The 16,982-nt window shown below is 40.9% G+C and overlaps 1 protein-coding gene across 3 annotated transcripts in view; it reads left to right on the forward strand.

Moving 5' to 3' along the window:
• GCH1 (GTP cyclohydrolase 1) overlaps nt 1-7,525 on the forward strand; it is a 52,330-nt gene extending 44,805 nt beyond the window's left edge. The window contains exons 4-7 of one of the 3 annotated variants that reach the window (XM_050798268.1): nt 2,404-2,435; nt 3,664-3,748; nt 5,389-5,527; nt 6,480-7,525. In XM_050798268.1, the coding sequence (XP_050654225.1) occupies nt 2,404-2,435; nt 3,664-3,748; nt 5,389-5,515 (244 nt within the window). In that variant the 3' untranslated portion in view covers nt 5,516-5,527; nt 6,480-7,525. Of the gene's footprint in view, nt 1-2,403; nt 2,436-3,663; nt 3,749-5,388 lie in introns of all 3 variants that reach the window. The other 2 variants (XM_050798267.1, XM_050798269.1) reach the window with 2 other exon arrangements.
• Nucleotides 7,526-16,982: the final 9,457 nt, after the last annotated feature.

Raw genomic sequence — 16,982 nt, forward strand, 5'->3', positions numbered from 1 at the left:
CCCGTCTCTACTAAAAATACAAAAATTAGCTGGGCGTGGTGGCACACGCCTGTAGTCCCAGCTACTCAGGAAGCTGAGGCAGGAGAATTGCTTGAACCCGGTAGGTGGAGGTTGCAGTGAGCCGAGATCACACCGTTGCACTCCAACCTGGGCAACAGCAAAAACTCTGTCTCAAAAATAAATAAATAAATAAATAAATAAAACGACTCCATAGAGGTATCCCTGTAGGCAGCTAGCAGAAGCTAGTGCATGTTCTCTGATGCACTTTTATCCAGGCTTCAAAGGATACCCAAAGATGAAGTTCCAAGAAGCATGAACAAGCCACCATGAGTTGAGTCGGACGAACACGATGGAAGAGGGCAGATAGCAGAGGTATCAGAGATAGGATATAAAACAAGTATAGTAAGTCCTCACTTTACGTCGTCGATGGGTTCTTGGAGACTGCAACTTGAAGCGAAATGACTTAGGCAAATTGGCATATAGCAGTCCTGGAATAATGTTGTTTCATTCAATGTAATTTCATTATGATTGAGAAAAAAAAATTCCTAGCTGGGACCCACTGTCTGTGTGGAGTTTTCATGTTTTTTCCCACATCTGTGGGTTTTCTCCAGGTGCTTCAGTTTCCTCCCACATCCCAAAGATGCACACGTTAGGTGATTTGGCGTATCTGTGTGGTCCCAGGCTGAGTGAGAGTGGGTGGATGTGTGTGCCCTGCAATGGGATGGCGTCCTGTCCAGGGTCAGTTCCTGCCTTGCACCCTGAACTGCTAGGAGAAGCTCCAGCCACTTGAGACCTTGAACTGGAATAATTGGGGAAATCAATATCTTTTCATTAATCTTTCTTAAATGTATGTATCACTCACATGTATTTTAGTGTTTAATATTAGAGGTGTTTTTGTGTTTATTTAGAAGTTTGTTGACATTTTTGTGACCAGAAATATGCTGTAGGAGCTTAACTCTTATATCAATTAGCCTAGGGTAAAATTGGTTTTGTTCTCAGTGTTTTAGTAAAGTCATAGATTCCAAGAACCTGTTGACTTTAAGCAGGGATTTACTATGTATTTAAAAATAGGCCGGGCACAGTGGCTCATGCCTGTAATCTCAGCACTTTGGGAAGCCAAGGCGGGCAGATCACCTGAGGTCAGTAGTTCAAGACCAGCCTGGCCAACAAGGTGAAACCCCATCTCTACTAAAAATACAAAAATTAGCCGAGTGTGGTGGTGGGCACCTGTCACACTACTCAGCTACTCAGGAGGCTACTCCCAGCTACTCAGGAGGCTGAGGCAGGAGAACCGCTTGAACCCAGGAAGAGGAGGTTGCAGTGAGCCGAGATCGTGCCAGTGCACTCCAGCCTAGACGACAAGAGCAAGACTCTGTCTCAAAAAAAAGGAAAACTTATCACTTGACAGATTGTGCTATAAGCTAAGATCAGGAGGCTTTTATTTCTTGCGGGTTAATCATACTAAATGCTTAGATAAACCTGTCTTATGAAGAGGTGTCTGAAGAAGTCTAATCAGTTCTAATCTGCCCCCCAATAGGTTTAGTTGGTATAGTAGTTGACCATGGTGTGCTATTAATTAACAAAGTCTTTTTATTTTTAACTTGAATTTTAAGCTCTGATAAAACAATATGATTAATCAGAGCACTTGAGACATGACCTAAAATTGATGATTTGGAGCTTTAAAATTTTGTTACTTATCTCTGTGTTTTTCCTAAGTGAATGTCACACTTGGAGACTCATTAATTCTCTTTCTGGGGACTTCAGGAAGCACCACTCTGTAGTGGTTGGTGGTCTTCTGTATTAGTCAGGGTTCCCTAGAGGGACAGAACTAATAGGATATATATATATGTATATATATATATCTCAAGGGGAATTTATTATATATTAACTTACATGATCACAGGGTCCCACAATAGGCTATCTGCAAGCTTGAGGAGCAAGGAGAGCCAGTCCAAGTGTCAAAACTGAAGAAGTTGGAGTCCGATGTTTGAGGGCAGGAAGCATCCAGCACTGGAAAAAGATGTAGGCTGGGAGGCCAGGCCACTCTTGCCTTTTCATGTATTTCTGCCTGCTTTATATTCGCTGGCAGCTGATTAGATTGTGTCCACCCAGATTAAGTGTGGGTCTGCCTTTCCCAGCCCACTGACTCAAATGTTAATCTCCTTTGGCAACACCCTCACAGACATACCCAGGGACAATACTTTGCATCCTTCCATCCAATCAAGTTGACTTTAGACTACATCTCCCTGTGTTACTTGTATCTTTCTGTCATCTTCCCATAAGCTTTATCCCCTCCTGCAGCCCACTGTTGCTTCAACAGTGTCCTTTTTGTTTTATGAGGAAGCCTTATCAATTTTGCTTCAAATGATTTATGATTAACTAAAACAATTCTTTCTTTTCTAGGATTGTAGAAATCTATAGTAGAAGACTACAAGGTAAGCTTTAAAAATCTTTACTAACAGAAAACATTTTACATTTTTTTTTTTTTTTTTTTTGAGACAAAGTCTTTCTCTATCACCCAGGTTGGAATGCAGTGGTGCAATCTTAGCTCACTGCAGCCTCAGCCTCCTAAGTAGCTGGGATTACAAGAGTGCACCACCATGCCTGGCTAATTTTTGTATTTCTAGTATAGACGGGGTTTCACCATATTGGTCAGGCTGGTCTCGAACTTCCAACTTCAGGTGATCCACCCACCTCAGCCTCCCAAAGTGCTAGGATTACAGGAGTGAGCCACTGTGCCTGGCTACAGAAAACATTTTTCCTACACAAAAAGTATTTTTTGTTTTATTACAAGTGTAGTAAGTATGACTTATAAAAATGTAAAACCTCATAGGACTATAAAAAGTCTGTTTCAAGCCTCCAGAAGAAATCACTGTTGTATTTGCACATTCCTTCACATTTTCATGCATATACCTATGTTTTCAAATCAATTTATTTGGATTATGTTTAAACAAAAATGGGCTCATTTTATATATAATCAGCCTTGCTTTTTGCCCTGCTTTTTTTCATTTAACAAATCTTAAACAATTTTACCACATCCATGTAACTATCATTCATTCTGGTGGCTGTCTAGAATTCTGTATATGCCATGGCTTGGCATAACCTATACCTGCTCTGATAGACATTGGGGGGTTTCATCAGTTTTCGAATAGATGCAGTGCTGCAATGGATACTCTTATATGAATTAAAAGACAAGTCATTTTATTCAGGACAGGAACTATATTATTTAGGTTAAATTGTTGGTTTTCAACATTGCTCTAAGTACAGCTCAATAATAGGACTGCAGCCCCTTTGTTAACCCTGTTGCAAGCTATTTATTTGCTGCACTACTTTACCTCCATGGAGGTGCTTGGTAACCAGTACTGTGTTGTTCTTACTGCACAGCTATGAGATAATTACTATTCTAATTCCTTCCCCTAGTGATGCTGGAGGGCTTCAAGGGGTTCTGAGATCTCTTTAGCCCTGTACTTCAGGTGAGGGAGTTGAATCCGGGCCTCTCTGTGGCCCAGTCAGCAGACAAAGCAGACTGGTAAAAGCTGGTGTGTCTTGGCTCTTAAATCTCACAGAAGTCTGCTCTCTAAGATTTCAAATGTTCTAGAGACAGAAAAAGCTTCCAGCTGTTTGTGTCAGACTCTCAAACTGAGCTCCTTGTCACATCCACAGTTCAGGAGCGCCTTACGAAACAAATTGCTGTAGCAATCACAGAAGCCTTGCGGCCTGCTGGAGTCGGGGTAGTGGTTGAAGCAACGTAAGTCTGCATCTGCCTTTAGTAACATCATAATGGTGCACTAGAAGTGATCTTGCTATTTAATGCTTCTCATATTTTGTAGCACCAGGTGATGCCACACAACTGACATGATAACTGTAGATTTCCATCCCTGAGCCTAAAGCTCTTTTACCACTTTTCATTTACTGTGTTACTGATATAGGAACAGAGTACGGAAGAAGTATTTTTCTGAGGGTAGGATGGGGCTTGTGGAGGCATAGGGAGTTATAAGCACAGGTGTAGAGATTTACACGATGAATAGCCCTTTTTTTTTTTTTTTTTTTGAGATGGAGTCTCGCTCTGTTGTCTAGGCTGAAGTGCAGTGGCGTGATCTTGGCTCACTGCAACCTCCACCTCCTGGGTTCAAGCGATTCTCCTGCCTCAGCCTCCTGAGTAGCTGGGACCATGGGTGCGTGTCACCACGCCTGGCTAATTTTTGTATATTTAGTAGAGATGGGATTTCACCATGTCGGCCAGGCTGGTCTCGAACTCCTGACCTCGTGATCCACCCTCTGCGGCCTCCCAAAGTGCTAGGATTACAGGCAAGAGCCACTGCGCCCAGCTCAATCGCCATTTTTTTTTTAAATGTTCAAGACAGGGTCATGCTCTGTCACCCAGGCTGGAGTGCAGTGGCACAATCTTGGCTCACTGCAACCTCTGCCTCCCGGGTTCAAGCAATTCTCCTGCCTCAGCCTCCCAAATAGGTGGAATTATGGGTACCCACCACCACACCCAGTTAATTTTTGTATTTTTAGTAGAGATGGAATTTCACCATGTTGACCAGGCTGGGGATCTCAAACTCCTGACCTCAGGTGATCTGTCCGCCTCAGCCTCCCAAAATACTGAGATTACAGGCGTGAGCTACCGCGCCCAGCCCCAGGAGCCATTTTTATGTCTTCTCTTGATTTCTTCTTTAGCTCTCTGTTGCTCCAAGCCGAGTTTTTCTAATATTTTGTCACACATTTAAAAAAAAAGCCAAAAATAAAGCCAAGAATTGGTACATTTCTTTAAGTTAGGATGAGTTAAGAGAATTGCAGCCATTGTGTGGACAGAGTTCATATGTGTTCTGTGACATGGTGTGAACTCTGTTCTATGTCTGGTATCTAATGTCACCAGGTTGCTCAGACAGGATCCCTGGTCACCATTATCTGAATTCTGCCTGGTAACACCAGTATACCTGAGCATTTATCTCAACACCTAGGCTTGCATAGTGCTGTCTTGGTCCTAAAGGCAGAGCAAGTGAGAATTCTGACTTTCTTTTGATCTAGAAGTTAAGTATCTTTGTATGCCTTTTATATTTCTTTCACCCCAGAAGAAAATTCCATTTTTTCCCCTTTTTGGATGCTTTAAGGATCAACTACTGATAAGAATAAAAGTTGCAAGACAACTTGAAGAAAAAAAAACTAGGTTGCTGCAAAGGTAATTGCAGTTTTTGCCGTTACTTTCAGTGGCAAGAACCACAGTTACTTTTGCACGAACCTAATAGATAATATTTGTGTAAGAAGGGATATTTTGATATACTTGGTAACCGTGAACTGAGATTTAATCTTTAGGTCTGCTTTTAAAAACCAAATCAGCAGCTGTCTACTCCTTTAAACAACCTGTGTTGCCTTATTTTGTAGACACATGTGTATGGTAATGCGAGGTGTACAGAAAATGAACAGCAAAACTGTGACCAGCACGATGTTGGGTGTGTTCCGGGAGGATCCAAAGACTCGGGAAGAGTTCCTGACTCTCATTAGGAGCTGAGCTTCAGTGTGTGTGCGTGGGGGTTGCCGATTGTACTGCCAGTAGCATTGTCTGTCTGTCTGGTCTTGTTTGTACATTCCATTTTCAGTTGTTATACATGTGAACTTTTTCCTTGTCACTAATTATATTTAAAATGATTTCTAGAAAGTTAAATAAATATAATAAAGGGTTGAGCCCTCTACTTTCTTCTTGCCACCTTTTTGTGGCAATATTAAAGTGAACTGCTAATAGTGTAAGTATGTGCACAAAACTACTGCCAGATAACCAGAGGGGCCTGGGAAGGGAGAAGAATTCGTGTATTTTGTTCAAATAGTATAGTAATTTGACTCATAAGCATAGGAGCATTGGGAATGGGAGGGAACTGTGCCCAGTATACTGTTTTTTTTTTTCTTCCTCCAATAAAAATGGTATAGTGCTGAAAGTGCTAAAATATTTAATGCGGTATTGCTCTGTGGATTCAAGTTCAACAGACTCCACTTTGGTCATGTTTATTAAACCACCAGTGACATTTAAAAATATATTTTTAGCAGTTGTAATGTTAGTCACCAAGGGAAGGTGGTGGAATGTCTATGTTTTTGATTTTACTGTGAGTTAAAAAGGCACATTTCTACCTTCTATTGTTTTTAAATTCAAGAATAGGGAATTAGTTCCTGGTGTTGTTTACGAGTATATTCTCATGTCAACATACAGGGATTTAGATATTTAACTCTCTGTGCCTTGATGAGAATATCATTTAGAGTGTAGATACTTTTGCCTTTTTAAAAAAGCCATTATTTTATAAGACTTGGTACGCACACTGCAAATAACTAGTCATCTCAGTTTTAACTTTATAGGTTTATTGGGAGTTTCCTTTGTGTGTTCCATGTAGATGCCTCAAAATGTTTCTTCTTCTTTTTTTTTTTAATCTTATAAGATATTTTTCTAAGGATTTCCAGAAACATTTGAGAGTGCCCATCATTTTCAGGTCTGCAAAACCATAGCTTCCACGTACCTGAAAGAGCACAGAATGAACTGATGGTGGAAGACATTACGAGCTGTGTCCAGTGTTCTAACCAGAGGTTATCGTACCAACGGTCTGTGAAAACGCACTGGAAGCTTCTGGTCCCGGTTTCCTTTGTGGTCTACGTGGGTCCTGTCCTCATTGTAACTCTGTATAGGTGGTATAGGTATTTTAATCCTGGAAGCTGTTGCCTTATTAATGATTATCTTAGAATTTCCTCCATTGGGGCAGTGTGGGCCAAATTAAAACAAACAAAACCACAACTCCTCCACAGAAACACAAACACAGTTATTCTATGAAGTTTATTATTTGGTTGACATAGTGCTCTTCAAATTCATCCCATTACCCTAAAAGTAATTAACTTTGATGCTTGCTTTAACTTTAGTCCCATCTCTGCCACTTTGATGTTATTTGGGTTATGATGGGGCAAGATGGCAGAGGTATTGGGTTTTTTGTTTTTTGTTTTTTTTCCATTCCTCTCTACTTCTGTCTGTTTTCTAGCTTTTTCTTTCTGGAGTTTAACTACCATGACGGCTGGCTTGAGTTCCTTTTTAAATCTAACCCAGTATAAACATTAGCCTGCTTAATATGTAGACATTTATAGGTAGAATTCTAAGCACTCATGTTTAGTATTTTAAAGTAAAAACAAGTGTGACTTCGAGGACCAAAGAAATTGATAGCTATACATTTATCTTTATGAGGTCATTTATATTCCTTTTTAATGACTCGTTGTTCTAACATTTCCTAGAAGTGTTCTTATAAAGGTCTAATGTATCCACAGACTGTTGTCTTATTAGTAAATGCGAAGTAATGACTTTGTCTGTTTTACTCTAGTCTCTAGTACTTCAAAATTACCTTTTCATATCCATGATCTTGAGTCCATTTGGGGGCTTTTTAAGAATTTGATGTATTTCAATACACTGTTCAAAATTAAATTGTTTAATTTTATGTATGTGTATGTATGTTCCTGAAGTTGGTCCTATTTAAATTATTAAAGTATTGTAACTTTGTTCTTGTGAAAGTTGTTTCTTTTTCAACTACCACTATAAATATTTAAATAACTTGATTATTTTGGCTGTATTCTGTTTCAGCAAAGACATCATAAGGGCTTCTCCCAGCCATCAAGCTATTTGAATACTAATTTCAATTATTGTATGAAGGAACCCCAAGTTCTGACAGTTTCTCCTTGGTATTTGATTGAAGTCTTACCGTCCTCACTGTCTTGAGGTAATGGGAGGAGGAGGCCTGGGATAAGAGTCAGGAATCTGAGTTGCCCTCATGTCCCTATTGTCTTAATGCTCAGTAGGTAACTTCAGCCCCCTGGGAACTGGCACTGCTTCCTATGTGGGAGCTGTTGGGGAAGGAAGAGTAGGCTGGGGCAGGGAGTGGAAGAGGGTTTCCTTCCCTCTTCTAAGAAGAGCCTGCCCGGGGCAAAACTTCCAGTTAGTGCAAAGGATTTTGTGCTGTTCTTCTGTCCCATGCCCAACAACCTCCTTTCCTTCTTGCTGGTGGTCTGCTCCCCATTCCACGCTACCCATAGGCAGAGGCCCCTGCCCTCACCGGTGGCCAGCATGTCCAAGTACTGGGGCCTGCTGCTCCTTGCAGGACCCTGTAGACCATTGGGTAGCAAATCTTATCAAAGTAGGAATGCTTACTGGCGTAAAACACTCCTAGAACCACCATTCATAGGTGTCAATAAAATGATGAGCTGCTTAGCTAAGCCCAAGTTGCTGCTCCTGAGTTTTGTCACTGAAGATTGATTGGCCAAGTTCCTTTTCACTTAGTGGAAGAGCAGTTGCAGACATGAAAGGTTTTCAAGAAGGCTTTCTGTCAAAACAGCACCTGGATTCTCCATCACAGGCATGGGTCCTCCTGCTGATGGATAGAAGAGGAAGTCTCAAGAGATGAGTTCAAGGGGAAGTGTGAGTACCTGACTGCCCACCCTCCCAGAGGCCCTTGCCTTCTTTTATTTTGATTTTTGTTACAGAAAATAAAACATGCACATCAGTAGAGAGAGGAGCACATGAACCCCTGTGTACTAATCACCCAGCTTCAAGAAGTCTCAACTCAATGCCGCCATCTTGTTTTCCTCTATACCCATCTGACCAGATTATTGCAAAGCAAATCCCAGGCATCATTTCATCCATAAATATTTCAGATTATCTAAATAAGGTGGAATCAGGTAAATAAATATATGAACAAATACTATCCATTATCACACTAAAAATTAATGTCAATTCAAATATCTAGATTTTCCCCTGCTATTTTGTCATTTTTAGTAGTTTATTTGAATCAAGGTACAAATGAGATCCACACATAGCAACAGGTTGATTTAAGTCTCTTAAGAATCTTATACGTTCTCTTCCCACTCCCTCCTCTGTTTTCCTTAAAATGTATCTGGTCACTTGTTTTGGAGAAGCCCCGTGTTTGTTGCTGGAATGTCTGTGGCTGTCCAAATGAGGTCAAACTCCAGCTAAACAGGGAAAAGAAGAGTTGTTCTTTGCCACAACACTTCTCCACATCCCTAAACCCATACTCCTGGGCAGCCCAGCTTGGTCTGGTTCTGGCTGGCTTTTAACTGGAACATAGCTCTCCTTGGCTTTGTAACTTAGAGCCATTCCCCAGGTACAGAATAGAGTTCATTGCTTTTTTCTGAGTGTGTCCTTTTTGGGCAAGGATTCCATTTTAAAACATGCTGCCTTTGGCTTCAGCTTGGTGGATTCCTTGGCTGCCAAGATTTTGGTTAAGGTGGAAAGGTTATTACAGAAGTGAAAACCATGAATCTCACAGTAATTGGCATCACTTTGAGGGCCTACCCATAGGGAATTCCATTGGGTTGGACAGTAGGAGTGCTTGGGTTTCTTCCCCCCACTCCCTGACCTCATCAGTTACATTTTCATGACATCCTGAGTATGAATGTCAGACTCTGGCCGACAAAGGATGGGGAAGAAAGACACACCACGTCTTGCATTTAAGCAGCTCCTTTTATTCCCTCCCTAGCAGTGCAGCTATGACATGCTCGTCGGTCCTGGTAGTGTAACTCCTGGCACCTGCATTACACAGCCCTAATGCACCTATCCATCTTTCCTCTTATTTCTACATTCTCCTGTTTGTTTTGAGCAATATGTCCACAACTCTGACCTTTTGAGAAATCCTTTCAATCTGGAACTGACTGTGCTGCCCAGAGAAACGTGGTTTGCCTGCCGGTGAGCACTGGGAAGGCTGTGTGGAGGGAGTCCTGTGATGAAATGCCTGGGCATGTGTATGTACAACTTCTTCTCAGGCTGTTGATTTTCCCTGATTTTAGAATGTGGATTTTTGATTCTTCCTCCTTTTCATGGATCCTTTCACATTCAAAAATGTACTGAACAAATAGATTTTTTTTTCTAATTCATTTTTTTGTGAAGTTTCCCATTATATATGTAGTGATAATTTTTACAGTCATTCTATCTAGACTGATAAAATTGTTTATGGAAATTTTTCTCTTTGCAAGGACATTTTACTTCTAACCAAGGGGGATAAACTGAATTAAAAAAAAAAAGAAAAGCTAGTAAATAAAAATCAGTTTAAAACCATTCTGGTTTTAGCAGGGACCACAGAATTATTGGTCCATATTGGTCATCTGGTCATTGGTCTCCCAGCAGCTGCTCAACCATTTTTGGCTGGAGGTGGATTTTGGTCTATGTCTCTCTTTGGCTTCACTGCTGCCAGCCTCAACTGCGTTCTTGATTGCTTGGGAAGAACAGCCTTTGACATCTGTCCGCATAGATGACAGTCTCTTATAGACCCACACAGTGGCTTCCGCTCCTCTCAATTTGGGAAATTTTAAAGGAATTTCCATTTGCATATTGAACAAGTCCAACCAGAGAGAGGAAGCACCCTGACTGTTTCAGTTTGTACCTTTAAACTTTCAAGTACCTTTAACCAATCAGAGACAACTAATCTTTCTTCTTTTTTTTTTTTTTTTTCCGGAGACAAGAGTCTCCTGCCCAGGCTGGAGTGCAGTGGCATGCTCTTGGCTCACTGCAACCTTCACCTCCTGGTTCAAGCAATTCTCCTGCCTCAGCCTCCCAAGTAATGGATTAAAGACACCCTCCACCACGCCCAGCTAATTTTTGTATTTTTAGTAGAGACAGGGTTTCACCATGTTGGTCAGGCTGGTCTTGAACTCCCGACCTCAAGTGATCCGCCCACCTTGGCCTCCCAAAGTGCTGAGACTACACTCAGCTCAAAGTGCTGAGCCACTGCGCCCAGTCCAAGACAACTAATCTCAGAGCAAAATTTCTTGCCTGAAGTCTCATTTCTGAGTATTTCTGAAAGTTGATTTGCATGTAATCAAGGAGTATTTGAAGTCTTATCCAAATCTTAGCTGACCTTCTCTTGCTTAACAGTTGCCAGAATCACCTCTTAATCAAGAGGATGGGGGAGTCAATACTTGAATATAACAGAATTTCCATATAAATTTAATATATTTAAAAAAAATTATGAATAAAAAGTATCACGTGCACTTGAAGTATAGACAAGCCAACAATGAATTCTCATTGGCTTTTTAACTAGAACACACACAAAACAGGACATTAAAATCAACATGAAACCCTGAGTTCTGAGAACTCATAATTTGTTTCCTGCATTTTAGTTTTGGGGGATGGAAAACAAATCCTCCAGATTGTGTGTGTGTGTGTATGTATGTGTGTGTGTGTACCCAACACTGAATCTGGAAGACTCATTATAAGGAAGAATATATATTTTCTTTTCTTTCTTTCTTTCTTTTTTTTTTTTTTGAGAGAGGATCTCCCTCTGTTGTTGCTCAGCCTGGAGTGCAGTGGTACGATCACAGCTCACTGCAACCTCTACCTCCCTGGCTCAAGCGATCCTCCTGCTTCAGCCCCCCAAGTAGCTGGGACTATAGGCACATGCCAGCATGCCTGGCTAATTGAATATTTCCATTTTATAAGTGAGCTGGGTGTCAGGGAGGGTCAAATGACGTGCATCACCCACACTGGGTTAAAGAGCTGATGTTGCTGCCTGGACTCTGCTTCTGTTGACCTTTCTGTTAACCAGTGGGCCCAGCCCCTTAGGTTACCTCTGGCTCCCCATTGCAGCTGGTTAATCTTTTCCAGATGCCCTCTGTCACTCTGTGCCCCCACATGTTTTTGAAGATGTATACTCTCACCTTTGCCCTTTGAACTCACAGGTGCTGCTGGGAGTAATTATAGGAGTGTGAGATGGTCGCCTTGTAGTTCCATCTAGTCACACTGTCTTAAATGCTCAGATTAAAAAATTAAATAAATAAAAACTGGTAATTCTGTGGTTAGCACAAAATTCAAACATCATAAAATAATTAAGGAAACATTTACCTTCACCTCTGCTCCCAAGTAAGCCAGGCAGCTGCTATCATCAGAGATATTTAATGAAATTCTTTACTTTTATTGCAGAATGAAAATCTTTGTCTCCTGCATGTAGGCTGACTTTATGTACTTCCTAATGGTTAAAGGTGTAACTCTAAACTGGTGAGGAGTTTGTGTAACTATCAGAATGTAAAATCCATTTGTTTATTTCTGGTGTTCTTTCAAAGTCATTGGATGCTTTCTCTGAATTTTTTTTTTTTTTTTTTTTTTTTTTTTTTAGCAAAATCATCTGCAAAAGAAAAATGTGTCCTCTTTACAGAACTTTGACCATCTTAGCAAAAGAAAAGCAGATTCTGGGCCGGGCGCGGTGGCTCAAGCCTGTAATCCCAGCACTTTGGGAGGCCGAGGCGGGTGGATCACGAGGTCAGGAGATCGAGACCATCCTGGCTAACATGGTGAAACCCTGTCTCTACTAAAAATACAAAAAACTAGCCGGGCGCGGTGGCGGGCGCCTGTAGTCCCAGCTACTCGGAGGCTGAGGCGGGAGAATGGCGTGAACCCGGGAGGCGGAGCTTGCAGTGAGCCGAGATCGCGCCACTGCACTCCAGCCTGGGTGACAGAGTGAGACTCCGTCTCAAAAAAAGAAAAGAAAAGAAAAGAAAAGCAGATTCTGGCAAGCTGAGTGTTTCAAGAAAAGGCTCTTTTAAAATTTTTTTTTTTTTTTCGCTTTTCACGTTATTTGAATAGGTAATATATGCCCTTGCATAAAATTTGAAAAGCACAAAAGGATATGCCATGAAAAGTCTCCCTTTCCATCCCCAGCCGCCCAGTTCTTTTCCCCAAAGCCACCACTTTACCACGTGTTTTTTTTTTTTGTTTTTTTTTTTTTTTTTTTTTTTTTTTGAGACGGAGTTTTTGCTCTTGTTGCTCAGGCTGGAGTGCAATGGTGTGATATAGGCTCACCACAAACTCCACCTCCCAGGTTCAAGTGATTCTCCTGCCTCAGCCTCCCAAGTAGCTGGGATAACAGGCATGCGCCACCACACCCAGCTAATTTTTTATTTTCAGTAGAGACTGGGTTTTGCCATGTTGGCCAGGCTGGTCTCGAACTCCCAACCTCAGGTGATCTGCCTGCCTCAGCCTCCCAAAGTGCTGGGATTACAGGCATGAGCCACTGTGCCCGGCCCACTTTACCACTTTCTTACATATACTTCCCCAAATATTTAAGGCATATTTACACACACACACACACACACACACACACACACACACACACCCCTTTATTTAAATGAGGGACTACTGGCCATGTGTGCCTATGCAAATCTCCTAGGGAACTTTTAGACAATGTTTCTGTACCCTGTGAGGAACTATTCAGTATTTGTAATTATAGTTTGAAAAAGAAAATTGCTCTTGGTTATTCTGGTGGGCTCCCTCAGTTGAGAATGACTAGCCTAAGATACAGAAATTCACACCCACGGAACCCATCAGGAAGCCAGTAGCTCCTTCCCAGGCAATTTGGGCAGGAGAACAGCTGTGTGGATCACTCTGCAAACAATCGTTTCTACCATCCATGGTTAAGGGCGTCTGCAACCACTCAGCTGATAAGTCTAAAGGTAAATTGTCCCTTAAAAGGGGCTGTCTCCAGATTAATATAATCAGTGCTGCAATTGCCTGTGTATAAATAACTTATTTCTCTGGTCTGATATCTCTAAACGTATCCTACTTTTTTCCTCCTCCATCTCCTTTTTTATACTTATTAATCATAGAAAACTTAGAAAATGGCCAGGCACAGTGGGTTACACTTGTAATCGCAGCACTTTGGGAGGCTGAGGCGGGCAGATCACCTGAGGTCAGGAGTTCGAGACCAGCCTGGCCAACATGGTGAAACCCCATCTCTACTAAAAATACAAAAATTATCTGGGTGTGGTGGCGCGTGCCTGTAGTCCCAGCTACTCAGGAGGCTGAGGCAGGAGAATCGCTTGAACCTGGGAGGTGGAGCTTGTAGTGAGCCGAAATTGTGCCACTGCACTCCAGCCTGGGTGACAAAAAAAGACTCCATCCCCAAAAAAGAAAAAAAAAAACTTAGAAAACAGTGAAACATAAAGACCAGTTACCCAATTGCATAGTTCAATAAATAACTACCGTTGACATTTGTTTTATTTTACCTGCTTTTAAAATTGTGCAAATAATATCTGGATGCTTCTGGAGTATTTAAAGCAAATCCAGATAGTCTATCATTTCATCTGTATTTATTTCACTATGTATCACTAATGGATAAGGGGTAAGAACTTAAAATCCCTGCACATTATCACATCCCCCACAAAGTTACAACCATTACTTGATATCATATCATATTCTGCATTGACCTTTTCCCAGATTTCCTCACATTTCTTCCTAGAGTTCACTTGGATATGTTTTCTTCCATTTGCCCCTCCTTATTCTGTGTAACTATCTGCAATAAGTCTCATAGTCATTCTCTCCCTTATCTTGTATCTTTGTCTAAATGGCTACATGACATTCCATGGTATAAATATCACATGTATTGATTATTTTCATAATGATGAGTTGTCATGTTGTTTCCAGTTTTTTCTTTATTATAAATAACACTGCAGTGGACATCTCTATTTCCAAAGGATAGGCTTTTAGGTATAGATTTATTGGGACAAAAAAGTCACCTGCCTTTCTATCTTCCCCTCTCTAAGTAACAATGGACAGACTCAGGTGGGCTATTTACCACCCCCTGCCCTGGCCCTGCGCTGTACAACTGTCCTCATATTGTAACTGTCTTACACCTAAAATTTTATAGCACACAAATTAATTTTTTCTCTTACCTACGGATAACTTTGCACCTCACTTATCTTGGCAGATTCAGTTTTACACGGAAAGTTTTATTGAGATAATTGTAGATTTACATACAGTTGTAAGAAAGACTACACAGAGTTCACTTCTGTACTTTGCTGGGTTTTTCCCAGTGCTAACATTTAGCCAGACGAGGTACAATATCACAGCCAGGATACTGACATTGATATAATACACCTATTTCATTCTGATTTGTCCAGTTTTGCTTGTACTCATTTGCATGTGTGATAATTTCTCTGCAATGTTACCACCTGTACAGGTCTGTGTATCCCCCACCAGTCAAGATGCTGACAGTTCCAACACCACAGGATCTCTCGCTTTGCCTTACTATAACCACACCACTCACCCTCAGCCCCTTCACATTTTAAAAAGACTCTTTTTTTTTTTTTTTTTTTTTTTTTGAGCCAGGCTGGAGTGCAGTGATGCGATCTTGGCTCACGGCAACTTCTACCTCCTGAGGTCAAGCGATTCTTGTGCCTCAGCCTCCCGGAGTAGCTGGGACTACTGACATGCACCACCATGCCTGGCTAATTTTTGTATTTTTAGTAGAGGTGGAGTTTCACCATGTTGGCCAGGCTGGTCTCAAACTCCTGGCCTCAAGTGATCTGCCTGCCTCCAGCCTCCCAAAGTGCTGGGATTACAGGTAAGAGCCACTGCACCCAGCCAAAAAGACACTCAATACGTATTCCAAATTTCTTTCTAACAAGATATAACTAATTCATACTACCCTGCCAGCGCTGAATATCATTTAAAAAACATATTACTAGGTGGCCAATGTTTTCACTGTCTAGCTTTCTGTTAAAGTCTGTTAATACATGTATTTTCAAACTTGGCCTCAAAATGTATTGCAAATATTCTCCTAGAAGAAACGAGGCAGATGTTTCTTTCATTTCTCTGCTTGTCCAATACTTCAAAACATTGTTTTCAGTGAAAATCAAATCACGAACCCTGCCAAATGCAAGAAGCATACAGCCTTCTTTAACAAAGCTGGTACTAACTTTCAGGAGCACTACTTGGGGGGTTGAGGCCATTGTATTTTGTTTAATAGGGTTTTCTGGCTAAGAGCAGACTGGAAGATTTTGCTGAAGTTATTTCTAAAAGGGATTTTATCTAACTCAAAGGATACTTACCTTTTCTAAGTACAGTTCAATGAAAAATAATTTTATTTTCTTCAGGTAGAGGTGATCTCTGAGAGAAAGGGCCCTCTCAATATCTCTCTCTGAGAAATGAGCATATTCCTTCTGCTTGGGACTGGTCCGGGTAACCCACGTCACCCTGGCATTCAGGCTGGCTCCCTTTGTCAGAATTCTTCCTGGTCTAAAGTGAAGTCACTGTGGACCTGCTTTTCGTAATAAACCATCATTTCTGCTAAAGGTAGAGCATTACTGAAGTTGGAGTTGAGGCGATTATAAACAGCAGTATGGAGGATGAACCTTGAATAGAGCAGATAGAAACAGTGTTGGGGAAGAGTGGTAGATGACAGGTGGAATTAGAAGGCTCTGTCCTCAGGCAAACATAGCATGGGAGGTACTTCAGTCAGAAATACAGTTTATGATAAATCAATTCTCATTTAGCCTGGAAAAGTTAACACACATGATACATGGAAGATGCTATTGAATTTTAGCCATGTAGTTGTGCACATTTTAGATCTAGAAGTCAGAGAGAGTATAAACAAAGAAGATCAGATTATAGAAGACCCTGTGTATATATATTTGCTATTTAAAACAACGATAAATGCCTATATCCTTTGCCGCAATAATTCTGCTTTGGGGAATTTAGCCTTTAGATGTATTTATATATGTATGTGTGAAGGTGACATTTGTGTACAAGGTTATTCATTGCAGCATTGTTTGTCATAAGAAAGCTCTTGTTTATTAGTTAGCTCTAAACCCAAAGTATGTAAAATGATCACATGAAGTTTTGGTTGCAATTTTTAGGGTCCTGGAAGTCCTAGTTAGAGCAATCAAGCAAGAGAAAGAAATAAAAGACATGCAAGTAGGAAAAGAAGAATTCAATTTATCTTTTCACTGACAATATTATTCTATACCTAGAAAACCATAAGGACTCCACTAAATGGCTCCTGGAACTGATACATGACTTCAGTGAAGTTTCAGGATACAAAATCGATGAACACAAATTGGTAGCATTTCTGTACACCAGTAATGTTCAAGCTGAGAGCCAAATCAAGAATGCAATTGTATTTACAACAGCCACAAAAAATAAAATACCTAGGAATACATTCAACCAAGGAGATGAAAGA

The sequence above is a fragment of the Macaca thibetana genome, chromosome 7 (assembly GCF_024542745.1).
Source record: "Macaca thibetana thibetana isolate TM-01 chromosome 7, ASM2454274v1, whole genome shotgun sequence".
Classification (NCBI taxonomy): Eukaryota; Metazoa; Chordata; class Mammalia; order Primates; family Cercopithecidae; genus Macaca; species Macaca thibetana.